This window comes from Bactrocera dorsalis, chromosome 2 (assembly GCF_023373825.1).
Source record: "Bactrocera dorsalis isolate Fly_Bdor chromosome 2, ASM2337382v1, whole genome shotgun sequence".
Taxonomy (NCBI): domain Eukaryota; kingdom Metazoa; phylum Arthropoda; class Insecta; order Diptera; family Tephritidae; genus Bactrocera; species Bactrocera dorsalis.
This window is the reverse complement of record NC_064304.1, coordinates 17,808,575-17,833,237: the sequence shown is the minus strand read 5'-3', so window position 1 is coordinate 17,833,237 and position 24,663 is coordinate 17,808,575. Positions and strand designations below refer to the sequence as shown.

Genomic DNA, 24,663 nt, shown 5'->3' with positions numbered 1-24,663 from the left:
CGGGTTTTTTCTTAGGTAAATGTTGCTACTCATGTATTTCTCTGGCGGTTTTGGCAGCTTTGTTGTTTTCTTGGCGACAAAGGCTATATGCGTCTATTTCAAAAACAACAAAATATATACAGAAAAACAAAAATATAAAAATTCCGAAAATTATCGCAAACGCATTTCGGTAGACGCCAATGAGATACGTAATACATACTTACATACTTATGTACATATTTACATATTGTATGTGTGTATATACTATAAGCAAGCCGACATGCCACTCCCATTACCAACGAGCGCGCATTTTTTCACAAATTTCATTTGAACTCGGTAATTTTTAACAAGTCGCTGCTGTTTTCCATATTTGTGTAGGTATGTACATACATAAATACATACCTATATGTATATATATATAGCCTACTGTCTACATACATATATACATAGGTATGTGTTCATTTATCCTTATGACGCAATGTTGCGCACCTCGGCGGCCGTCTGAGGAACCTGGCCAAATTGAGCATGCCATGCGAAATGCAAATAAGCGGCAGATGAAAAAGGAAAATTAGTTGCTGCTACCAAACCAACTATGTTTTCAGATGCCCATACTATGCGCCTCTAAACAGCATTGTATTACGGACACACTTATGCCTGGTGAACTTGTTTCACTGATTACTAGACCGCTGGTTGGCAGTAGTGCCGGTGTCCCGACTTAACCGCGTCCACAAAGTGCGAAAGTATGCATTCAACGCACATATGTACATATGTATGTACTTAAGGCAGTCCTCATACAATTTCGAATTTACGCGAGCATTTGTTAAGCGAGTAGCGCTTTGTTGGCATTTCCCGTCGGTCTCTCGTCCAACTTGGTTTGGTCGTGTGGCTGCGCGGCTTGTCTGATTGCTCTAAATATCCATTGTTTTGGTTTCTGGTGTGAATTATATTGCATTTGCACCATTTTAAATGGTTATTAGTGCAACAAAGGCGAGCATGAAACCGACGCTGCCAAATTCATATGAGGTCGTCGTGTGTTGGTGCGCAGCACGGTCTACATACGTACATACCTGCTGCGTTTGAGGTTATCTAAGCGTACGTGTGTGTGTGTGTGTGTGTATGAACACACGTGCAATGCGGTCATAAAACAAAGGATGTCTTTCATGAGGATCCATTGTACGAAGGGAACATTATCGGTTTTTATTATGGTTTTGTTTGCACGCATTTACACTTAGTTACTAGTTACACATTGCTATCGCCGCAGTTCCAATATCACATCGCGTACGTACACATACATACTTACCCAGCCATATACACATATATGTACATATGTTCATATATTAATGTCTAAATTGCGGATATATTCTAATAATAATATAAGTTTGGATATTACAGTTATGTACACGCTTAATAAATTATTGAATGCCTTTTAATATTAACACAAATATTTGCGTGGAATTTATTTGTAAGGTTAAGCCAATGTACACATACATTTATATATAAATATATGTATATGTATGCATGTCAATAAATTAATTAAATTATCTGTTTTGCCGACGACAATTTGATTTCGAACGCACTTAAGTCTTCTTACAAATCTACGGAAAGAAAATTCCTTAACGACTACATGCAAGCTCTTCTAAGACTTTACTGGCATATAAAAGCCATGCGGCAACTTCAATGCAATTTCTTTTGGCGGCTCTGCAACTATCTTTTATTCAAATACATATACATATATTTATTTACATATAATTTCTACTCAATCTCTTCTTAAAGTTTAAAACCACAAATAGAGAAAACCATTTATACATTCTTATATATGTAGGCCACGCGTATTAATACTTCCGATTTGTTAACTCCTGCCACTTGTCAATAAATCAAATTATAAAGCACGTATCAGTATACATACATACATATATGTACATATGTAAGTAGAGGCGTCTTAACTTAAAGCGCAAGCGTGATAGTTTTGAAATCGCAAATGAAAATGTAGTGAATTAATTATTGGGTATATATGGTAACTATACCTTTATATGGACTATATAACTACATACATATGTATATCTCTACATTACAACTTATCTGTAGCAGAATGCAGAATATTTACTGATCTACTTGCCATAAGCGAAGTTCATCTTGCCACAGTAGAACTTCTTACTGGTGGGCAATAGCCATTCAAGCAGTAAGATTAAAAATCTTGACGGAGGCAAGTTGCAAAGTTGTATGAAGAAAGTTGAAGTGGAAACATCCAGGCACTTTCTTCTTCGTTGTTCAGCTTTTGCAAGATTGGCGTTGAAACATCTCAGCAGTCTTACCTTCAGCGAACCAGGGGACATAGTAGCAACTGACATTAGCTGTCTCAACAAATTTGTGATAGATTCAAACCGATTGACGATTTGTAAGGTTTTATGATACAAAATATATGAGTTTTAGGTAATACAGCGGCTTGGCGTTCTAAGATGATTCAAGTGAGATCCGTGTTAGGAACGACATTCTAAGTTCGATTAGAACTATATTCGCGCAGTTTGCCCAGAAAAGGCGTAACCTGATTATTAATATTCCGAACATGCTATGGATAGCTGCTGTTCTTGTGCGCCTTTTTTAGTATATGTCATTGCTTTGAGGCGGAAACAACAATAATTTTTCTTCAATCAAATATGTATGTCGCACTTTCTGAAAAACAGTTTTTGTTGGAGCTCTTCTTCAGTTATTTCAATATGAAGAAAACCTCAGTCGAAAATCATCTTATTTTGTTCGACGCATATTTATTGAACATGCTCTAGCTGAGCAAATATGCCATAAGTGGTTTGCACGATTAAAAATAGGCCAAAAATGTTTGAAGATGAGGAATTTTAAGCATTACTCGAAGAAGATTGTTCCAAAACAAAAGAGAGCTCGCAGAGTCTCTGGAAGTTACCGAAGCAGTTATTATAAAATGTTTAAAAGCGGCCGGAGACATTCAAATGCAATGAAGTTCAGTGTCATATTAATTAAAGCCAAAAGACGTTGAAGAGCGATTCTGTAAAAAGAAGTCGTTTTGCAACGGACTGTGACTGGTGATGAAAAATGGATGTATTACATAAATTCAAAACAAAAAAAATCCTATGTGGTTCGCCAGCCAAATTAACAGCAAAGGCCAATATTCATGGCGTTCTGTACTAATATTTGGTGGGATTAGAAAGTAGGTGCTGTATTATGAGCTACAGGGTGAAGCCATTAATAATGAACGGTACCGATTTGTGAATATCGCGTGGAATTTGAACACAAGGCAATAGTTTTCTATCAAGGGAAACTTAACAAACAACGCTTTGCCTCATGTTGCAAGACCGTCTAAGAGCTATCTTGAAAAATGAAAAAGACGTTTTGGAAGTTTTGCCTTAATCACCTTTTAGTCCATACTTTGCACCTTCTGACAACTGTTTGTTCCCTTCGAGGCACTGGAATACGCTTCACATCAGAATAGGGTATCAAAATTTGTACTAACTCAATATTGAAAGCAAAGCCGGCGCAGTTCTGGAGTAAATAGCGAAAAAGATGGGAAAATGTTATAGCTTCAGATGGGTAATTCATTTAATATTATAATACCACCGTAACTGGTCAATTGAAAAGTCCCCGGGTTGGCATATTAAAATAATTTTTTTGGACTATCGCTCTCTTTCGGCTTCAAATTAACCGTTCGATGTCGACTGTTCGAATATTAAGCGTGCAACTTCTACAATTTTTTTAGACCTACATACATATATACATAAGTTTATGAAAACTTCGCAGTCTACCTATGTACATAGATAGTCACAATTGGGATTTTAACAAATATAAAGAAAGCAAAAATCAAAGGCTGTTTGGATTTCAAACAACTTTTATTTTTTTAAATAGCCGCACTAGAGCATTGCTATAAGGTTGAGTATTTTTGGAAACCGCATCAAAATTTCAACGCTTTAATATACTAAACAGTTCTTCCATGAAATTAGAGTCAGGTGCGGAGAATCGCCTTAAATGTGTCTAAATCCTTCTATTATACACCATATCACAAAGATTTATTTTATCTACCGTTACATGATAGAAAACATAGACTCATATTCATATGTACTTGTATTTAAATTTTACAAAGTTAGAGGCCAAAATTTCTCTGAACATAAAGTACAACAAACAAAATGTAGTTTCTACTCAAATGCATATGTACATAAGTATGTGTGTTCAGGCAACTGTAATGTCCTTTCTCGGCAAAACCAAAATGAATTTCTAGTAATTTAAAACTCGATTTCGTTTGAAATTTCTTTTTGCTTTGGTGCCTCGTCGTCGTGTGGTTTACCGCTGAATGCCAGCAGTGCCTCGTAAAAGAGCGCACACAATTCCTTGCATTTTGTTTCTTGTTTGCGGTCAAAAACCTTAAGCTTATAAAACAAACTCTCTTTTCCAGCAACAAAACAAAAAAAACAACAATAAATAAAATGTATCTGTAAATATGCTTTATAGTCTGTCGTTCGGCTCATCGTTAGACAGCTTGTGTGAGTAATTCATTCGTAGACATCTTCAGCGCAGCCGCTTTAGCTCACGCTCCTCCACGACCACCATGCTGCCGTCGTCCATTACGGTTTTCATTTTCAACTTTCCTCACTCGTAGCCACATTTTTACTCAGTCTTCAGTTTTCATGCGTTCGAAAGCCTCAGCGTTGGTTAAGTTCGACTTTTTGTGTTAATTCAATTTTTTTTTTTTGGATTTGGATATCTTTTTGTAGTATTCATGTATTCATGTATGTATATGTGTATGTACATATATGCATTCTTCGACTTGCTGTATTTGACTATCGAATTGTGTTGTTGTTTTTGTTTTGATCTACACAAAGCTTAATAATTTAATAAATAGTTAAATAAATATTTTGTTTCTTTCAGTTCATTCATTAATTTTGATTCGGTGAGAGAAAATTTTTTATTTCCCTCTTGTATGTATGTGTATATTTATATACAAACAAGCGTATGTGCACCTTTGTTTATGTGCATAGACAAATCAATATGTGTACCTTCCTAATACACTTAAATGACTTTAAAGCCTGCTCAAGTGGATCATTATTGTTTGTTGGCATAAAATGTTAGTTTTGCTGTCTTAAGCTACTTTTCTCTCTTTATCCCAATTTATTAGCTGCCAGACAAGGTCTGCTATACTTATGTATATACATAAATGAAATAATAAAATATTTGTCAGTATTTTATATCGATTTTTCGAAATAATATTTAGTGATGCTTTTATTAAAAGATGAATGCTTAATCTTAAATATTTTTAAATAATCATTTGGATTTATTATAAATACTCGTACAACAATAATGTCGCATTACTTATTCATAGACATATTATATTATATATTTATAATATTAAAATTTTCAGTATATTTGTATACATTTTGATATACAGTCGAACTGCCATAAAGCAAATCTCAAGAGAACAAAAATAAACTTTTTTATAACATATGGAAAATTCATAATATCCAAATAATGGTTTGAACAGGGCTTATTTTCTTCATTTGTTTCTGTAGGGGGTACTCCTGCTCCAGAGGCATGAATTTCGGGGAATTTTTAAAATGTAAAAAATGAAGAAATAATATTTTTACTGTAAATTTTTTACTAGTTCTTTATTAATGATACAATTATACAGAAAAAAATCAAAAAAATTAAAAAAGTTTTAATACAATCTTCAAAAATTAGCAGCGGATGAAGTGGGTGGTCTCAAAAATTGGAACGCGATCTTATCGGCGTTTTAAATCTTTCTAGCAAACTGAAACCAAAAAATGATATACATACATACATATATTCATCTACATAGAATAATGTCACAATATCTGGTTCTACGGAAAAATTGGACATTTTCTTCACGAAAGAGAGTCTGCCTAAAAAAAATGCAAATTTCGTACCGCTTTTTTATTTACTGTTTACAATAAGCAAATTTCGTTTGATATCAATGCTTTTTGTTGGGCTCATAGGTTAGGAGTTATTTAGAGATTTTTTGGTCTTGAAGCAACGCAATTGTTTTTAATTCCCCTTTAAAACAAGTAATTTAAGCTCTTACGACTTCATTGTAAATAAATTCGAAATAGAGAAGTTCGACCGTAATTTACAAAATTTGAAAAATTCGATTTTGTACAAATAAATATAGTTACGTATCAAAATTTTCTTCATATTTGTACTAATGTTTTCTTCTTTCTTTATTTCAACGGAACAAAGGAATTTGTCATAATGTGTGTGTTTTTGTATTGATATATAATAGGTGTACTTAGGGCATTGGTTATTATTAACAGTCTTAATTATGCCCATATCTATCGACTTTTACAAAATTATGTATATAAACAGTTATATACTCAAATAATATGATGGCAAAGGGTTCTAGATTTTGAAGAGAAATTGGAAAAATGAAAAAACGATTATTAATTGAGGCGTTCGATATAAATTAAAAGTTAGTAGCAACAGCATAATTGCCTTGTTTAGGGTATATGTTAATTTAAGTTCGATTACAAATTCCATCTAGCTTGTGAAGTCCCTCGGAGGTATGACGATCGAGTTGCTTCAACCACAGTCTAGTGAAAGCTGAATAGTTTAGGTGATAGATAGAGTAAAAATTTTTTACCTCGTCTTCATCTATACTACTACTTGGGTAATTTACGTCTTGTGATAAAATATGCAGTTCGTTGAAGCTCTACATTAGCGACGGCAGTTGGGCACAATTGTTTGGCAAAACTGAAGATAATATAAAGTCGATGCCATTTCTTTTCAAACAATATACATATGTTCAGATAATAATGATACTAACGAAAAAATTATAGTAGTGTAAAGCATAAGGGGTTTCCTCAGACAAAAAATGACATAATTTCGTTTTTTTTTTAACTCGATATCATTTCCGATACGCCTCCGCGTTGACAGGAGAACTTCTTACAGTATGATAAAGTAGAAATATAAAGACGACTTTTAACTAAAACCATGAACTAGGTATGTTATGAAGCTATATATGCTCTATAGATGTTTTAGAATTAAATAAGAAAATAAGAACACGATTTTTGATGCCGTGAAACCCACGCAATCCCATAAGTCCTGATGGGACCATTTGCATTGACGCTATTTAAATCATATTAAACTATGATAATTAAAAAATATTTGATTTTTTAGTAATTTTATCATCTAAAAGCTGACAAAATTGAGTGAAATCTTTCCTTAAGTGTACTATATTTCACAAATAATAGTTCTAAATCTTTTTAATAAAATAAAAACAAGTTCTGGACATAATAATTCTTAGATTTATTTATGTTAATGTTATTTGTGTATATACATATGTATATACGTATTGTATAAAAAAATGTACATTTTTTACATATATTAATTTGTACTTAAATGTGCGCAGGCGCGCTCCCGAAACCCTTAAAATTCCAAAGTAAAAAAGCTGCTTCCCATTCCCGTTTTCGCATTTGCTTGTAACACGCACGCGGCCGTAACAAACATTTTAACGTAAAATCAAAAATTTCATTGATGCCGGTTTGATTTTGGCCATCACTTTGATGCCAAATATACAGCTCTATAGGCACATGTAGTACATACATATATGTACATATGTATGTATGAGCATCACTGTACCATTTACTGCAGCTGTTGTTGTTGTTGCTGTTTATTTTAGTAAATCATTTGTTTATTATTTGTTTAATATTTTCACACAAATTAAAATACGTATGTATGTATATGTATATATTTTATTGACAACGAAACACCTCTATCAAAACAACACACAGATTAATCAACCTAAATACTAGCATACTCGTACAATGAGGTAAATAGAAGTAAATATGTATATTTGTGTATGTGCACGAGTAGTTGCTACTAAATTAATTATCGACACTCATTAGAGATTATTTAATTGCTGGCGATATTTGATTTTTTTCTTCAGCCAGCGAGAGTACTAATGTCTCGTATAAACAAAACAATTTTCTGTGCAATAATCGATGCATACAACACAGACTCACACACGTACTGTACACATACTACATACAGGGACCTTACACTTGGCAGAAGCTCACAACGAATTTCAAGATTCGATTCGAAAATATGAAAAAAGTGAAAATGTATTCGAAACGCTTCGCTTTCTGTGGCGGTAGCTAGAGACTCTCGTATAAATAAATTGTTTAAATAGAAATGAGTAAATAGCTAAACACATATGTATATGTATGTATATATGTATGTACATATATACATGCGGCGATTATGCTGATGAGTACTTCTAAAGTTTGTTCGAAAATTGCCAACTGAATAGCAAACCAAATAATTGAAACAATAAACAATCGGAATGATGAGCACCAACAACAACAAAGGTTACGGCATAAATAACACTAACTAATTAGAAATCCATGACGTTGTGACAAGAAAATATATAAAACTAGTGAAGTGTACTAAAAAAGTAGTACTGCCATGCCTAACTAAGCGCTATGCAATCATATAATGAAAAGTGTTACATAATAATGTCACAAATAATAAGGTGTTTTCGCTTTATCAATTAGTTCACTTAATTTGCATATAATTCCATATAATGCTTGTTAACTGTTAAGTTTCAAGTTAAATATTTTTGTTGGACTTTTAATTAGTAGGGATGCAAGTGTCAGGTAGAGAATGTGGAAAAATTAGCAATATTCTTATCAAATAACTGTTTATATTTGTACTATTAAAGTGTCACTTGATAAGGTCGCGAATAAGTCTATAATAGTTATATGTTCATACTTCCAGCAGCAATCCAAAAAAATAGAATTTACCTTATTTCGCTGTGTCTGAATTTGCAATCCCCGCAAGACCAATACGGCTGTGAAAACTGACGTTGAGCAACACCAAAAGCTCCGTCAGGATCGGAAAGGAGGCCTCCGATCCTCCCTTTCGTGCGACTTCTTCAATCTACTCTTGGAGAAAATAGCTCGAGCTGCAGAGCTGAATAGAGAAGGTACGAGAGAGTACAACTGCTGGCGTATGCCGATGGTACCGATATCATTGGCCATAACAACAGCACCGTTAGTTCTGCTTTCTCCAGGCTGGATAAAGAGTGAAGCAATTGAGTCTGGTAGTAAACGAGGGCAAGCAAAAATATCTCCTATCAGCAGTCAAACAGTCGTGGCGACTTGGCTCCCACTTCACTGTTAATTCATTTAATTTCTTTGAACCAGCATTAACACCAACAATAACGTTGGCCTCGAAATCGAACGAGAATAACTCTTTTCAACAGGTGCTACTACGGATTGAGTAGGCAATTGAGAAGTAAAGTCCTCTCTCGACGAATAAATACTAAATTCTACTAGTCACTCATCATCTTCGCCCTGCTATACGGTGAAAAGACATGGACGATAAAAGCATCGTTTTAAGTTTTCGACTATAATATCGAAGCCATGTATATGTACTCGTATTTATGTATTATTTGGGTATTATACACTTCGTTCGAAACTTCATATAGCATACATATGTACTCTCTTTGTGGTATAAAGAATGTTGATAAAAACAAAGCGGCATGGCAGTGAAAAATAAGTCAAATGTATAATATTGTTGATCGTACACACAATTAATTTAAATCCATTTAATACAAAATACTTTAGAGGCTCTTTTTGGTTCATGGCAAGTGCACAAATTAAAAAAAAAAAAAAATAGTAACAAAAAAAACCTGAAATCGACTTTTTCTTTTAAATCTCATAATTTTTGAATTTTTCATGTTTTTTTCAATTTAGTTTGTTTTGTCAATTTTGTTGATCTCAGAACTAAGAAATCCATCCACTCTCAGAAGGAGTCACTACCGACCCTTTGCACGTACTATATATGGCACATATTCAATCGATATTCAAAGTATGAAAAATATGTTTTCGGTACTTGAAAGTCATTAAATGACCATTATGATCCTTTATACTGTGTTCTTTTTACTAAAATAGATACTTATTTGCGGCTTTTGTAGTAAAAATTGTGTTTTCCTTTCTTCATTCAAAAATCGCTTATACTTTTGTCTTTCATCCTTCGCAAATGTGTCAAAATGCTCGGTATTTCCTGCACGCTCTTGCATAGGACTACCTTCAACGGGGATGCTGTTGCTCATTATTGCTATCGGAGCCACTGAATGGCACACTACAAAACATCTTATTTATCTTTCGTAGACTAGATTTTTACCACATTATTGCATGGTCATAAATGGATTATGGTTATACTATTTTACTGTTATCTCTAAGTGCCTTGACACCTTTTGTAATTATTCTCTGTATACATACTTATGTGCATTATATATGTAAGTATAATGAATTTGCTTTGGTCATTCTAAATTTCTGAAGGTCACATAATGGGTGCTCTATATGCATTCAGTAAATATGGTATATGCTATTGTATGCACGTAATTATGTGGTTTGCAGCATATATGTATATATGTACGTACGTTATTTTCATGAAACTTAGCCCTTTCGCTGTGCTGAAATTAAGAGTTTTAATCCGTAATTGCGAAAATGGGCATCTGTATGTGTGTAAGTATGCATGAGTGTGCCAGTACCTGCTGGAAAATACTGAGTTGGTTTATTTTGTAAATATTTTAACTATTGAAGCGTAGTCGTTGAATAAGTTCTGACATATATAAATGCTTAGAGAAATTGCAAATCCCTACACTAGTTTTAGTTTAGTTTTTAATGAAGATAAATCTGAATGACTCGTAAGATAGGCAATAGTAAGCCATCCCAAGCATTACTGAGGGAGCTGTGTCGGTCTAGCGCCTTCAAAAATGGCTTAACTTTGAGAATTTATTCTGGGAGTTAGGCTAGAGGAATCAAATTCTTTATTTTAGGCTTTAGTAAATATTAATTTGAGTGCATAAAATATATTTACTTATATTATACTAGAGGACCCGTCCACGCTTCACTGTGGCTGATACATAGATAATACTACTACCATCTATATGATTTCTATTAGTTGGATTATAACTATTAGTTAATGAGATATAATATTTTGTGAAGCAACTTGTGTTAGTTTACAAAAAAATGGATTATAAATCATTTCGTGTGTTAATAAAGCATTTGGCTTTTTGGGGAAAATACTGTTGAATTTGGGCTCAGGGAAATCCACCGTTGAAAAGATATTTGCTAACCTGGAAACAGGCGAAATGAGCAAAGTAGGTGCCTCGCAAGTTCATAATCCAACAAAAACGACGAATAACTGATTCTGAGAAGTGTTTAAGTGCTCTCTAAAGAATAAAGCCGAAATTTTTCGTCAGTGATAGAAACATAGCTCCATCATTTCCCACTGGAGTCCAATCGACAGTCATTGTAGTGGACTGCACATGATGAACCGGTTCTCAGGCGAGCAAAAACGAAAAAGACGGCGGGAAAGGTTATGACATCAGCCTTTTGGGAAGAACGTGCTATAATACATACTCATTACTGAGCCAGTTATAATCTATTATACTGCGTATTTGGTTGCAGTTCTTTTCTTCTATTCCAAATATTTAGCAATTGTATTATTTTTGAGAAGACTGTTTAAAATTGTACGCATATATTTAAATGATTCCTACAAACATAAATTTTGAACAAATGCTTATGATTTAAAATATAATTTTTGTATTTATGAGTTGTATTAAATTTTGACATAAAGAGTCCTTACCCTGATTCTAAGCTACCTCTCCACCAATTTTGAGCAAAATCGGTTCAGCCGTTCTTGAGTTATACATCACACCATCAACTTTCTTTTATATATATAGATTATTATAGTTAGTTTTAGGAAAAAAATATGCAAAGTTTTCTCAAACATAATTTAAATAAACAGCACAAAATAATTTTGTATAAAGCTACTTTATATTAAATAAATAAGAGAAGAACAAGATGTATGATCCCCATTGTTCTTACTCTTACACCAATTTTTCCAAGAAAAATATCAAACTTGACGGCGGCTTTATAAATATTTGACTGGGTGTTTCTATCTATAATAAATTTTGCAACATGGTGGACTTAAAAAACGGAAAATTATTTACGAAAAAAATTATCAGTAAATTGTTTATAAAAAGTAGCTGAAATAGTATTTATATGTGTGCCATATCATTTATTTATAGAGAACATTCAACGCTTTGCTTGGAAATTATTGCTATGACATTAGAGCGAACAACCATTAGTATGTCAAAATTAATTTTTTTCTCTCCGTGTTTCGGTCTGATATTAAAAATTTCTTGTTTGGTTGGTTTCAATAGATTCGGTTATCTAAGTTTCAATAATGTATTTCGTCTATTCGTTATTCTGCAGTAAAATCTCTCTAATTTACCTTATTTATGATATTAAAACACTTTTGGAAACATATTTACTTGTCATGATTTTGATCAGCCTGTTTGTGTTCATACATATGTATGAAATGGTGGTACGATCTGAAAATATCTGTAAAATACCGTTTTCACGGATTATTCTTAGCAAATTTCTCGAAGATATCTGGTAAAATAAAAATGTTTCCATATAAAAAACTGATTTTCAGCTGTATACCAACCACATGCTATAGTGAACCGATCAGAGACAGTTCTTCCGTTAAGGGCCTGGCCTAATTCTGGCTGGCTTTACTTGCTTTGCTGTGAGAATTGCCAAAGCAAAAAGTTCTATTCAGTTACTAGAGCATATGAAACGAGATCAAAACTATATTTGCTTGAAGCGCTTTGGAATAGAAAAGTCAATGAAAGCAAGTAAAGCCTGCCAGCATTGGGCCTTGACCTTAGCAGCCACATTTTATGAAGAGATCTTATCAAATAAAAAAATTCGACAACTTCGAAACTTTTCAAACTTCGTGGCAAACTTAATATACCCTTTAAACACGGAGAAAGCAGCTAGTCAAAGCATCGCTTTGTTTTACTTCGTTTGGGAAACTTGTTTGTCGTCATACGACGCTGATACACATACAAAAACATGCATTAAATTTATCTGTCAAAGCTAAAGTCCAAATCAAAGCAAAGACGAAGTTGTCTGTGCATCAGCCAATAGTCTACGAGTACCATTGTGGTCCGATTTGAAAAATGCAATTACTAAAAAAACCAATTCATTCATTTGTCAAAATAATTTTGATTTTTGAAAATCAATATTTTCTTCGCCTGAAAACTAATCAGCCACTCAGAGTCGGCTTGAAACTAAGCTTGGAATCAAGGAAAACCTTACGGAAGCTTTTAATACAGATGCAAGACATAAACACATGTAATTTCGGTCCCAGCTATTTTTGCGGAGAAAAGCACCATAGGTTACATAGCAACATTGTTCGAGGTACGAAGCAGAAATATCTTTTTCGTTGATTTTTAGATAACAATAACAAATACATACAAAAAACTTAAAAAAAATATATATTTTGTAGCCAATGTGCTGGGTTATCTGTGGATGGAAATTTCTTTCGAAAATATTATTATGAAAACACTTTTTTTGATTTTTATATAAATTTCATTTCGTTAAACTTTTTTCTGAAATCATTAATTTACTATTGAAATCGAAATCATAACCATAGTTTTGAAAGTGAAGAACTGAAATATTTATTTAATTTTATTTGAATTAGGTTTTCTCAATTTTTTGCTTTACTTTTGTCAAAAATGAGAATAGTGAGATGCTCATATATTCGACTAAATATTAACTCTTATACCGTATATTAAGTTTGCCACCTTGTTTGTAACATTCAGAAAAAAGGTCAGAAACGAGCTGAGTTGATTTAGCCATCTCCGTCTGACTGTATATATGCGAAATAGTCCTTCAGTTTTTGAGATAACCAACTAAAATTTTGCTCAAGTCCTTTTCTCACCTAAAGGCTGCTCACTTGTCGGAACAGCTCACTATAGCATAGAGCAGTCATACAAACTGAACGATTGAAATCAAACGCTTGTATGGAAAACTTGACGAGCTATCATCACCGAATTTGGCATGGATTAATGTTGAAGGCAACGACGCTATATCCGAACAAATATTTCAGATTGAGTCACTATAGCATATGGCTGCCATACAAACTGACTGATTAAAGTTTTTATAAGAAATATTTTGTCTTTGTGTAGGGTATTTGAGTTTCGTTGCAACAGAAGTTAACATTTTTCATTTTTTAAATTGACTTTTTTTCCACTAATTGTGCTCATTATGCGGTTTCTATTGATTTTCGTGGTTTATGTTAAAATGCGGAGAGGTATTGGCTTTTTACTAAAATTAAGTTAAAAGCAAAACAAAAAATAATAAAAAGATAGCATAATCAACCAAAGAAATTCAACGGAAAGCAGCCATTTTAACTATCACTCAAGTTTTATACACTTTCACTACAACACAAGTTGAATATCATTGCATATATGTACATATGTAAAATCACATGCATATGTGCACATGTATATGTATGTCTTCGCTTGCATTTGATATTTGAAATTAATTTCTTAAGTTTTTAATTCGACAAAATTGCATCAGCAAAGCTTATTTCCAACACCAGAAGTCACACAAAAACACACACAAACAATGGCTATGCAGCAACAACAACCACAGCAACAATAAGACAGCAATATAGAATTAATAGCAATTGCAAACGACAATGAAGCTAATAAGCGAGCGCGTTGAAAACGTTCTGGCGACACCAAATGTTCTGCACCAAACGATTTGGCAGCAAGACGAGACGCGACAAACCGTGACGCCTGTATGTTGCTGCGTTATACGCGCCACGACATTTGTTCTTACGCCATCGAATGTGACATTGGCGAAGCCACCTTAACCTCAAAAATGGCACATTCCAAGTTCGAAAATTTCAACACAAGGCGGTTGCATTAAAAATTCACTAAAAAAATATATAGAATATCAGCAGTCAGCAGTCAGCAGCGTCAGTGAAAACAACAGCAAGAAGAAGGAGAGCAACGATATTGAAATATAGCAACAAAGCACAGCTGCTGTAATGACTGCGGCGCGGCGGCGGCAGCTTCGATGCCAGCAACAAAAATGTCCCAAACAATTTTCAATTCAAATCAAACGCGTTTGTTTTATTTGAAATTGTCATTGCTGTTGTTTTTGTTGTTGTTGCAGCCACTACATGCGGCCAGCATTGCTGCTTGATAGCCGCCGCTGCCGCTGTCGCCGCTGTAAGTTGGCTGTCCGAAAAATATTAGCACATCGCCTTTACAGTGCGCGCGGCCTCCTCAACGCCTCCTGGAATAGAGCTTTGCTGTCGCGACGCGGTTCTCTTCTCTGCACTAAGCAAACAACAGTTGGCTTTGCAGTTATTATCAACGGATCGACAAGCGTTGTGCTAATGAAACGTTTCGTCTTCGCAGCGAAACTATGACAGCGTTATCGAAATCAAAGTAAGCGTTCGAATATCGAAAGGTGAAAACGTCAACCAAAAAAAAAAAGAAAAAACGAAATTCAGGGTGTGTAATGGAAAGGTGCGAATGGTGCTTGGAGCGGCTTGGAGAGCACGCAAATATTGATTGCGGCGGCGAGCACTGTTAACGGGCTCAGTTGTTGGAGAAACCGGCAAAGACGCCGATAAATGGCATTAAAAGCAACCCATAAGCACATTTCACAGTTGTGGTGTGCCAAATGCAGTCTGGAAGACAGAAGACAGGGTATCTCTATACACAGCGAAGGTGCGTTCAACTGCGCCAATGTTGGTGGGGTCACAGTAGCTGCTGCTACTACGCCGCGCTACACGCGTCGCAATGGAAAACGTCAAAATGTCAGAGAGTACATAATTGGAAGTGAAGAGCATAGTGTGTGCGTTGCGCCTTTGTGTTGGTGCGCTTGCTGCCGTCCGTTGCTTTTTTAATGCTGCTGTGGGCGTGTCCGCCATTATGGCTCCACCCACGTCGTCTTGGCAACCGATGAGCCGCAGATACAAACTGCATTTCAAGCCCTTCTGCTACAACAACACGAAGCGCTATGCATCCGAACGACCAGTTGGAAAAAATGCTGCTGTGCAACAACAAGTAGCAGCCAATACGCGTGCGCTCTTTGCCGATAAGGTGTATGGCGGTGGCAGCGCTACATATTCGGTTGGTGTTGGTGCACGCGTATTTGCGTCTGCACAACGCTATATGTACGCAAGAGAGCCACTTGAGGCGACGGTATGCACGCGCACTAGTTGTCTCGCTTACGTACACACAAACGCCTATTGGGTTTAGCAACGCTCATTTTGTACGCGAGTGTACGTGAAAGGGTGGGCCGCTCAAGCTAGATAGAGGGAAACACATCGCGCGCACACACACATACGCATGTGCACGAACGCGGCGCAAAACAAATGCCTGAAACGAGTCTCAAACGAGCGAGCGCACAGAGCCAGTTTTGCCACCACCGAAGCGCAGACCAGTATGATAGCACACACTCGCACACCCATACATCTATAATTATGTACACAAGAGTGGCCTATCGGTGTATAGGTGCGCGCTGTAGTGGTGTTTGGCTGGTGCTGGTGCTGCCGCTCGTATTGGATATGCGGTGGGACTATGGTGCTCTGTCCATTCTGCTGCGGCTGCCGCTGCTGTCGTTGTACGTCGTCGCTTAATATTTTTGTTAGTAAGCCAAATAGTAAGCAGGCATTCCCCTCTGCAAACAGTCACATTCAAGAGCTCAAGCCAAAGAGTACTCGAGCGCGCACAGCTGCCGAAAAAGTAGAAACGGACAACCGATAACCGAACTGCATTGTGAAACGCTAGAGTCAAGTTGGAAGCGCTTGCTTTGGCTTTGCTATTTTCTATAACGATTTTTAGAGTCTTTGTTTGCTAGATGCATTGTCTAACTGTAGTGTACGGCTAACGCGGCTGACGGTACGACACGTTCATCCGCACAAATTGAAATTAACCCAATCAACCCAAGCGATTGTCGAAGCGTCATTTCTTGTGTCGTAATAGCTTAATAGCTTACAATATCGAAATTCGAAAGAACTTTATTTTACTTACGAACTGACACAACGCGAATTCGCTGGAAAAAATTACGCGCATAACAAATAAGTATATATAAAAGATATAGTAATAGAAGATACGTAAGAAAAATATAATAAAAATAGATAAAAACACGAAAAGGTGCTTTAATGTGGCAAGGCAAACGTTAGTGAACGCGCATGAAGAGTGTAAAATTCGATTGAAGTGAAAAGTCCGAAGAAGGAAAGTGTGTGTGAAAGCAAGTGTTAAACGCAATTGATTTTCAAGTCTTGAATTTAACAAAAACTGACAATATTGCGAGCTGATTTGTTCTATTAAAGCCTGAACAGCAGCTACAGACCTGGTGCATGCGCGCTGCCACGACTCACCTTCCAACGAGTGTGAAATCCCACGTCGAAACGCGCTGACAAGTGAGCACGGATGAAACATGCGATTGCATCTCTATACATACAAAAACAAAAATAAAAATCTAAAAAAATAATAAAAATAATTTCAACGGAAAACTGTGTCTTCAAAGAAACCACACTTGGTAGCGCACGCACAACAAAAAAAAAATAATAACGAAAAGCGCAGCTCTTCAGTGAAAAAGTGTGCGCGTCTTTAATTTCCGTCGGAAATTTGTTTTGAATTGTATTTTTTATACGTGCGACCAGTGAACAGCCGCCAACATAACGGCGCAACTATTGAACAGTTTCCTGAAGGGATCGCCCCACCAGACGACGATCGACATCATGCAAAAGCTCTACTCGGAGGCGCCAAGCAACGGGCCTCCGGTGAGCATGAGCAGCAGCGTCGGTGCTGGTAGTGGTGGTGGTTCCAGTAGTGCCGGTGCCGGCGCTAACGGTGGCGGCGGTGGCAGTGGAGGCGGCGGTGGTAATCCTACAAATCCGCATCCGAATCACCCGACCAGCAACGGTGGCACAATGAGCCCGCTTGCACGTAGCGCATACACCGCCATGAATTCGATGGCCATGCCCGTCGGTGGCATGTCTTCAGTATCGCCACAGACTGCCGCCTTTGGTGCGCTGGAATCCGCCGCAGCGGTGGCAAGCATGAGCGGTAGCATGGGTGCCGCAGCGGCTATGAATTCCATGGCTGGTAATTGCATGACACCGAGTTCGATGAGTTACGCCTCGATGGGTTCGCCGTTGGGTAATATGGGCAATTGTATGGGTGGTGGTATGTCGACAATGGCCGCTATGGGTGGCTACTCGTCGATGGCAGCAGCAGCCAGTGCACGTGAGTTGGATACAGGTTCACCGAACTCGCTAAATCGCGCACGCATAGATAAGCCCACAACATACCGTCGGAGTTACACACACGCCAAACCGCCATACTCATACATCTCGCTAATCACAATGGCGATACAGAATAATCCGACACGAATGCTTACGCTGTCGGAAATCTATCAATTCATAATGGACTTGTTTCCATTCTATCGTCAGAATCAGCAGCGTTGGCAAAATTCTATACGCCATTCGTTGTCCTTCAACGATTGCTTCGTGAAGATACCGCGCACACCGGACAAGCCAGGCAAAGGTTCCTTCTGGACATTGCACCCCGATTCGGGCAATATGTTTGAGAATGGCTGCTATTTGCGACGCCAAAAACGTTTCAAGGACGAGAAGAAGGAGGCACTACGTCAGCTACATAAGAGCCCGTCACACAGCAGCCTCGAAGCAACAAGTCCCGGCAAGAAGGATCACGAAGATTCGCATCACTTACACCACCATCACAGCCGATTGGACAACCACCAGCAGCATCATCACAGTAAAGACGTGACAGGCGCCACAGTGGGTGGCGCAGGAAGTGTGCTCAGCAGCGCTGTCAGTCGTGATCAACTGGCTATGATGCAAGCCAATGCGGAGCTGTGTTTGGGCCAACAGGCGGCGCAACATGCACCCAGCCATCACCATCAGCAACATCACCAGCTGCAACATGAAGAGCTCTCCGCCATGGTAAATAGATGCCATCCATCATTGATCAGCGATTATCACCCCTCCATGCATCATCTGAAGCAGGAACCATCCGGTTACACACCATCCAGCCATCCGTTCTCGATCAATCGACTATTACCCGAGTCCAAGGCGGACATCAAAATGTACGATATGAGTCAGTATCCCGGCTATAATGCGCTCAGTCCATTGACGAATACACATGCGGCCTTAGGACAGGATTCGTACTACCAGAGTCTCGGCTATCATGCGCCAGCCGGCACGACTAGCTTGTGACATCACCAGTACCCATTGGCTTAAGGGCGAGCTGACCAGATGCTGCGCAACGTGAACGTGAACGCCGCCACTGGTAGCAGCAGCATCTTTGGTAGTGCCGCCGCGGCTGCAGCAGCGGCTGCTGGTCTCAATACGCTGCACAATCCGAATATTGGCGGCAATATTGGCAGCAGCAGCGGCGGCAGCGGCACCAGCAACAGCAATGGGAATACACATGATATACACCTGGAGCAACATCATCACCATCATCATCATGGCGCCACGCACCATCATCCGCACCATCAGCAATTGACGCATCCGCATGCGGCGCATCAATTGATGCAACAACAACAACGTAAAGCCTATCTTAAGTCCATGCAACAACACTACCAACAACAGCAGCAACACAGCGCCAGCAGTACTTCCAGTGCGCACAAACTCAGCGCGCACCAACAGCAATTGCTGCAAAGTCAGCTGACGCCGCCAGAGCTGCAGGATGACGCATCGAACATCACAACCGATCTGAACGAAGAGCAACAACTGCAACTACAACAGGCGGCGCAGCAACAGCACCAGCAATTGTATAACAATTATCAACAGTACGCGGCGGCCGCCTCCTATCGCAACTGGAACCACGGCTTGGCGCTAAATGGCGCGGCAGCATTGCAGAATCTGCTGTAGTGTTGCCAACACTGAACATGCGTGCGCTGACAAAGCACTGCTTTGTTGCCTGGCGCATCGTCTACCCAACTGCCTTGCAAGCGGTTGCTGTTGCAATTAGCGTACAGTTGGCGACCTGCGCGCGTACGCCAGTTATTAGTGCGCGCGGTTAGCTGGCGCGGCTGCTTCTTGGTGCATGGTTTTCCGCTGGTAGCGCGGTTGTGCTGTGGACGCCGTTGTTCTGTGCTATTTTTGGCGCGCTTTTGTGCGCATGCGGCGTGGGACCAGCGCGGCTGTGCGCGCGCGGTGAGATTGTTGTTCGCATATACACATTTATGGTTCAATGCACATAACTCTTGAAAGTAAGATGTTGTAAATATGTATTTAGTCTAGGTATACTCTTTATTATTTTTAACTTTTCTATGATTTTGTTCCACACACAACTGTCCCCTTACAGGCCTTAATTAGACTACAGTATCTCATTTAGTTTCTCTTCTGGCTATTGGTGCCAGTTTTGAGCTTGTAGATATGTACATTTTGCTCATGCTAACTTCTTTATATTTGACATTTGCTGTACTTTTGTTTGTATGTATGTAAAGTGCAGCTGGATTTCTTCGTCATGTAAGCAGCAATCAAAAGTGATGTAGTTGTAAGCGAAAATGTTTTCCAATTTAAGAAATAATAATTTCAAATTATGATTGATTCATAAAAAGTCCCCAAATACCGCCCAATATTTGATATATTGCGCGTAGGAAAACAGCAAGTTTTTCAATTTCGATTTAGGCGCCTTTGCATTTACGCTTTATGCGCGCCTTTTGAGAAAGTTCACAGCTAAACCCTGGCAGGTTTTCCCTTTGACACAACTTCCGTGCCATGTATGTAAACACTCTTTTGTCTGTGTATGTATAGATAATTGAAGGAATCTGCAGAGCAAGAAAAAATATGAAAAGTAATAATTATAGTATAACAGTAATATTTTTTATACAAAATATTAATTTTTAAGTGCTGTATATTTAATTATGCAAATATATTTTTTAGTTTTATAATCGCAAATACTATTATATATTATCCTTCCAAGGTTTTTATTTTATTTTGTAAGTTCACTGTCTCTTATTATTATGTTTTTAGTGTAGCTATGTTATGCGCCAAACACTTTAATATGTACGCGATAACACAATGCAAGTGCAATTGATGTAAATTTGAAGAAAAAAAGAAATACTTTTATATATAAGTGGAAAATTCACGTGATCGCGAGTCGATTAACGCTAACTAAATTCGAATTGAAATGATCAAAAACCAAAAAAAGAATCTTCAGCAAATTTATAACTAAAATTATGTTAACGGTTTAGTGTTTTTAAGTTTTTAGTACGATGCGCTTTCTAATTTTAGAGCATAATAAATAAAAAAAGAATGTTTCCAAAAAATTAACTGTCATATACACTTACATTAGGGGTGCCCTCAATTTTTTGTGGTTATGTTTTGTTTTTCTAAATTTACAAAATGTTTATTTTTGCAAAAAATGAGTTGCCATATACATACATTAGGGGCGTCCTTAATATATTTTGGTTTTGATTTTATAATTTAAGAAAAATATTTGTGTTTGTAAAAAATTAGCAGGCATATACACATATTAGGGGTGTACATAATTCACCTAATTTTTGTTTTGCTCTTCAAATTTAGCAGAATAATATTGTTCAACATTTATTTCATTTTTTTTTTTGAATAATAGTCACACGTTAGGGGTGTCCTTAATTCACTGCATTTTTGTTTCGCTTTTTTATTTCTATAGAATAATATTTCTTTATTTTTTGCAAAAAGTTGGCAGTCATATATATACGTACATTAGGGGTGTCCATAATTTCCTGCAATTTTGTTTAGCTCTTCTAATTTTGCAGTGTAATACTATTTTATTTTTTACAAAAAGTGAGCAGTTATGTCGTACGTACATTAGGGGTGTCCATAACATAATGTATCCTTGTTTTGCTTACATTAACTTACAAATGTAAAATAAATATGCAAAAAAATTATATAAAAATATGTTTTTTATTTGCTTTATGAAATGTTCAGCAGAAATATTAACAATTTTATGAAACATTCTAAAAAAATAAAATAAAATATTAACAAAAAAATTTGTGAAAATGCCGAAAAATAAAATTTCAATCAACTTCAAACAGTTTCAGTTTCAGTCGAGTGTGTCTATTTGCCATTGTGATATGCACTGTAATTTAGCTCACACAATTCTGCAAAAGAAAAAAATAAATTTCAACTAGAACAAAAGTATGATAAAGATGCAATTTTGTTTAGCCACTATGCGAATGTACATATTACAGTTAAGTTCAGATAATTTTAAAAAATAAAATATTTTTTTTTTATATTATAATTTAATAAATAATAAAAAAATTTTATAATTTCACCAGAATAATTTTTTGAAATGTATTTACTCACAAAATAAATACTAACTTTTTTTGAATACTGAAAATTTTCCATTATATTTTTTTTGACAACTTTAACAAAATAAATTAAATTTTAAATATGTAAATATGAAAAAAAATAATTACAAATTTTTTGCTTATATATTTAAAAAATAAAATGAATTTATTTTTATAATTTCCCCAAAATTTTTTTTTTAATTTTTTTGGTAACTTCGACAAAATAAATTTTTGTAAATATGTAAATATATAAAAAAATAATTAATTTTTTCCACATTTTTTAAATATGTAAATACTTAAAAAATATTTTTTTGTTTTCAAAAATAAAATAAAAGGACATGCCTAATGTGTATATCATTATGTACATGTATGTATATAAAATAAATCCACAAATGCCTACAATAATTTAAATTAGCACAAAAATGCAAGGCCAATGAATTTCCAGCTGACTTCTTATACCTTTTTATATAAAAACTTAAAAACCCGAGCAAAGAATTGGTAAAAATACAAAAACTGCATGTAAAAAGCAACAAAGTTGCAAAAACGCTATCAAAATAAAATTAAAAACTGTAAATTGCCGGCGCTCTGAGAAAACACACGCACACTAAATGCGAATGAAAAACAATAGCAAAAACAAAAACAACAAAAAACACAGAAAGTGCATCAACTTAATAATAGCATGTATATATGTATGTAAAAAATATTGCAAATGAATTAAACATTTTTTCACGAAAGCTTAGCTAAATGCAATAAAAACTATGAACGAATGACGTCGGTTAATCCGTTAGGTTACCTAATTAATTATATATAGTATACCATTAAACAGTTAATATGTAAGCACAGGCAAACGAAAATACATCTTATGTAAGAAAAAAAAACTAACAAAAACAAAAAAAAAAAAACAATTGTTAAATAAAAACTGTGTAAAAAGGAAAAATAAAACTAGAAAATGCAAAAAAAGACTACATAAAAATTATTCATAAAGCAAAATTTGAATTGTTAATGGTGTGCACAGTGATGTGTAGCTGAGGCGAGCGGCGAACGGCGTCGTGTGCTTAGCTACGCCCAGAACGTTGTGATTGGCGTGTAATTTTTTTTTATTTTTTTCTATGTATAAAGCAAAACATCCCACATGCTAGTCATGTGAATAGTTGTGTAAGAAATAAATATTATAAATATGTAAACCTACAATAGTGTATGTCCGATATACCTAATCGTAATTAATATTGAAATAATAGCAGCTGATAAACAAAAAGTTTCAAGCTACAAGTAATGATAATGATTAACTCTAAAACTAGTTAAAATTTAATAAAAATCTTATTTTAATGTTTGAAATACAAAAAAAAAATATTGTTCTCTTATTTATTTTAGTTGGGTTTATTTTTGGTTTATTACAAGGTTAAGGCATGGCGCTGAGTTAATATTTAGATGAGTGAAGATCGAAAAAATTTCACAATCCTGAATACTACATTGAATACGAGAGATTATAAAGATTTTTAAAGAAGTGACTTTCTTATACGTACGACCGCGTAAGCGGTGTCTACGCCAAAAAAGAAGAAGTATTCAAGAGAGTTTTTAAGTAATAACTAGACATCGATTAAAGGCCTTTTGGAAGCTTGTTTAAGAGATTACATTCGTTGTTGTTGTTGTAGCGACAAAATTCTTTTGGTCGGTTAAAAATACGAATCTGTTTCGGGTACGTAGACCCGACTGTCGTGGGAATGTGCGAATCATTTTTGCTTTGTTGAGTTTCCCTTTCTTTAAGTTTGGTATTCTAGCCAAGAGGCATGATTTTTGAAGTTTCGTAAAAAAAAGCAAAAATTAGGTTTTTCATTATTTGTTTTATTGAAATTAATAGAACACAGAAAACAAAATAGCTACTAATTTCACAGAAATAAAATAGTTAATAATTTCGAAAATGCGGCTAATGAAGGGGGGGTCTAAAAAAACTGGCATGTGTTGCGATTTCAACACTCCTAGCAAACTAAAACCAAAAGAATGTTAATCTAAAACAATGTATCAATATTTGGTAGTAGTTTATAGTTGTATGAAAAAAAAACTTTTTTGACTGTTCCGCATTTTTTCAAGATATTAAAAATTTAAATTTTGAAATGTGTATAATTCCAAATATAGATTAGTCCATAAAGAAGGCTCTCTAAAAATTTCAGTTACATGATTGCAGCAGAACCTGAGAAATAGTGGGTCGAAAAAGGCAGTTTCGTTCGTTTAAAGTTACAGTTCCGGTCGAACCAGTTCGAATGCGAACCAGGGTCTGCGAAATAGTTTTATATCCGAAAATAATGAATATTTAAAAAAATACTGAATAAATATATTCGCGAACAATTGAATTTTGACAAAAAAAAAGATTTTTTACCTAGAATACACCCTTACATAGAAGTTGCTTCCATTCTTTCGCTTATTTCAATGGAAATGCGACACAAAATAGCGGGTTCTATTATAAGAAATATAAAAAAATAAAAATAAATGTTTCCTAAAATAATGAAGATAAGCAACT

At 35.8% G+C, this 24,663-nt stretch overlaps 2 protein-coding genes across 2 annotated transcripts; both read left to right on the top strand.

Moving 5' to 3' along the window:
- The first annotated feature begins 14,561 nt into the window (after positions 1–14,561).
- On the top strand, positions 14,562–23,053 carry LOC125776230 (protein fork head-like). Its single transcript, XM_049447384.1, has one exon. The coding sequence runs from the start codon at positions 17,581–17,583 to the stop codon at positions 19,078–19,080; it is 1,500 nt and encodes a 499-aa protein (XP_049303341.1). The 5' UTR covers positions 14,562–17,580; the 3' UTR covers positions 19,081–23,053.
- On the top strand, positions 19,120–23,053 carry LOC105225730 (G-box-binding factor). The gene has a single exon (XM_049447385.1). It carries the CDS (start codon positions 19,120–19,122, stop codon positions 19,738–19,740), a length of 621 nt encoding a protein of 206 aa, XP_049303342.1. The 3' UTR covers positions 19,741–23,053.
- Positions 23,054–24,663: the final 1,610 nt, after the last annotated feature.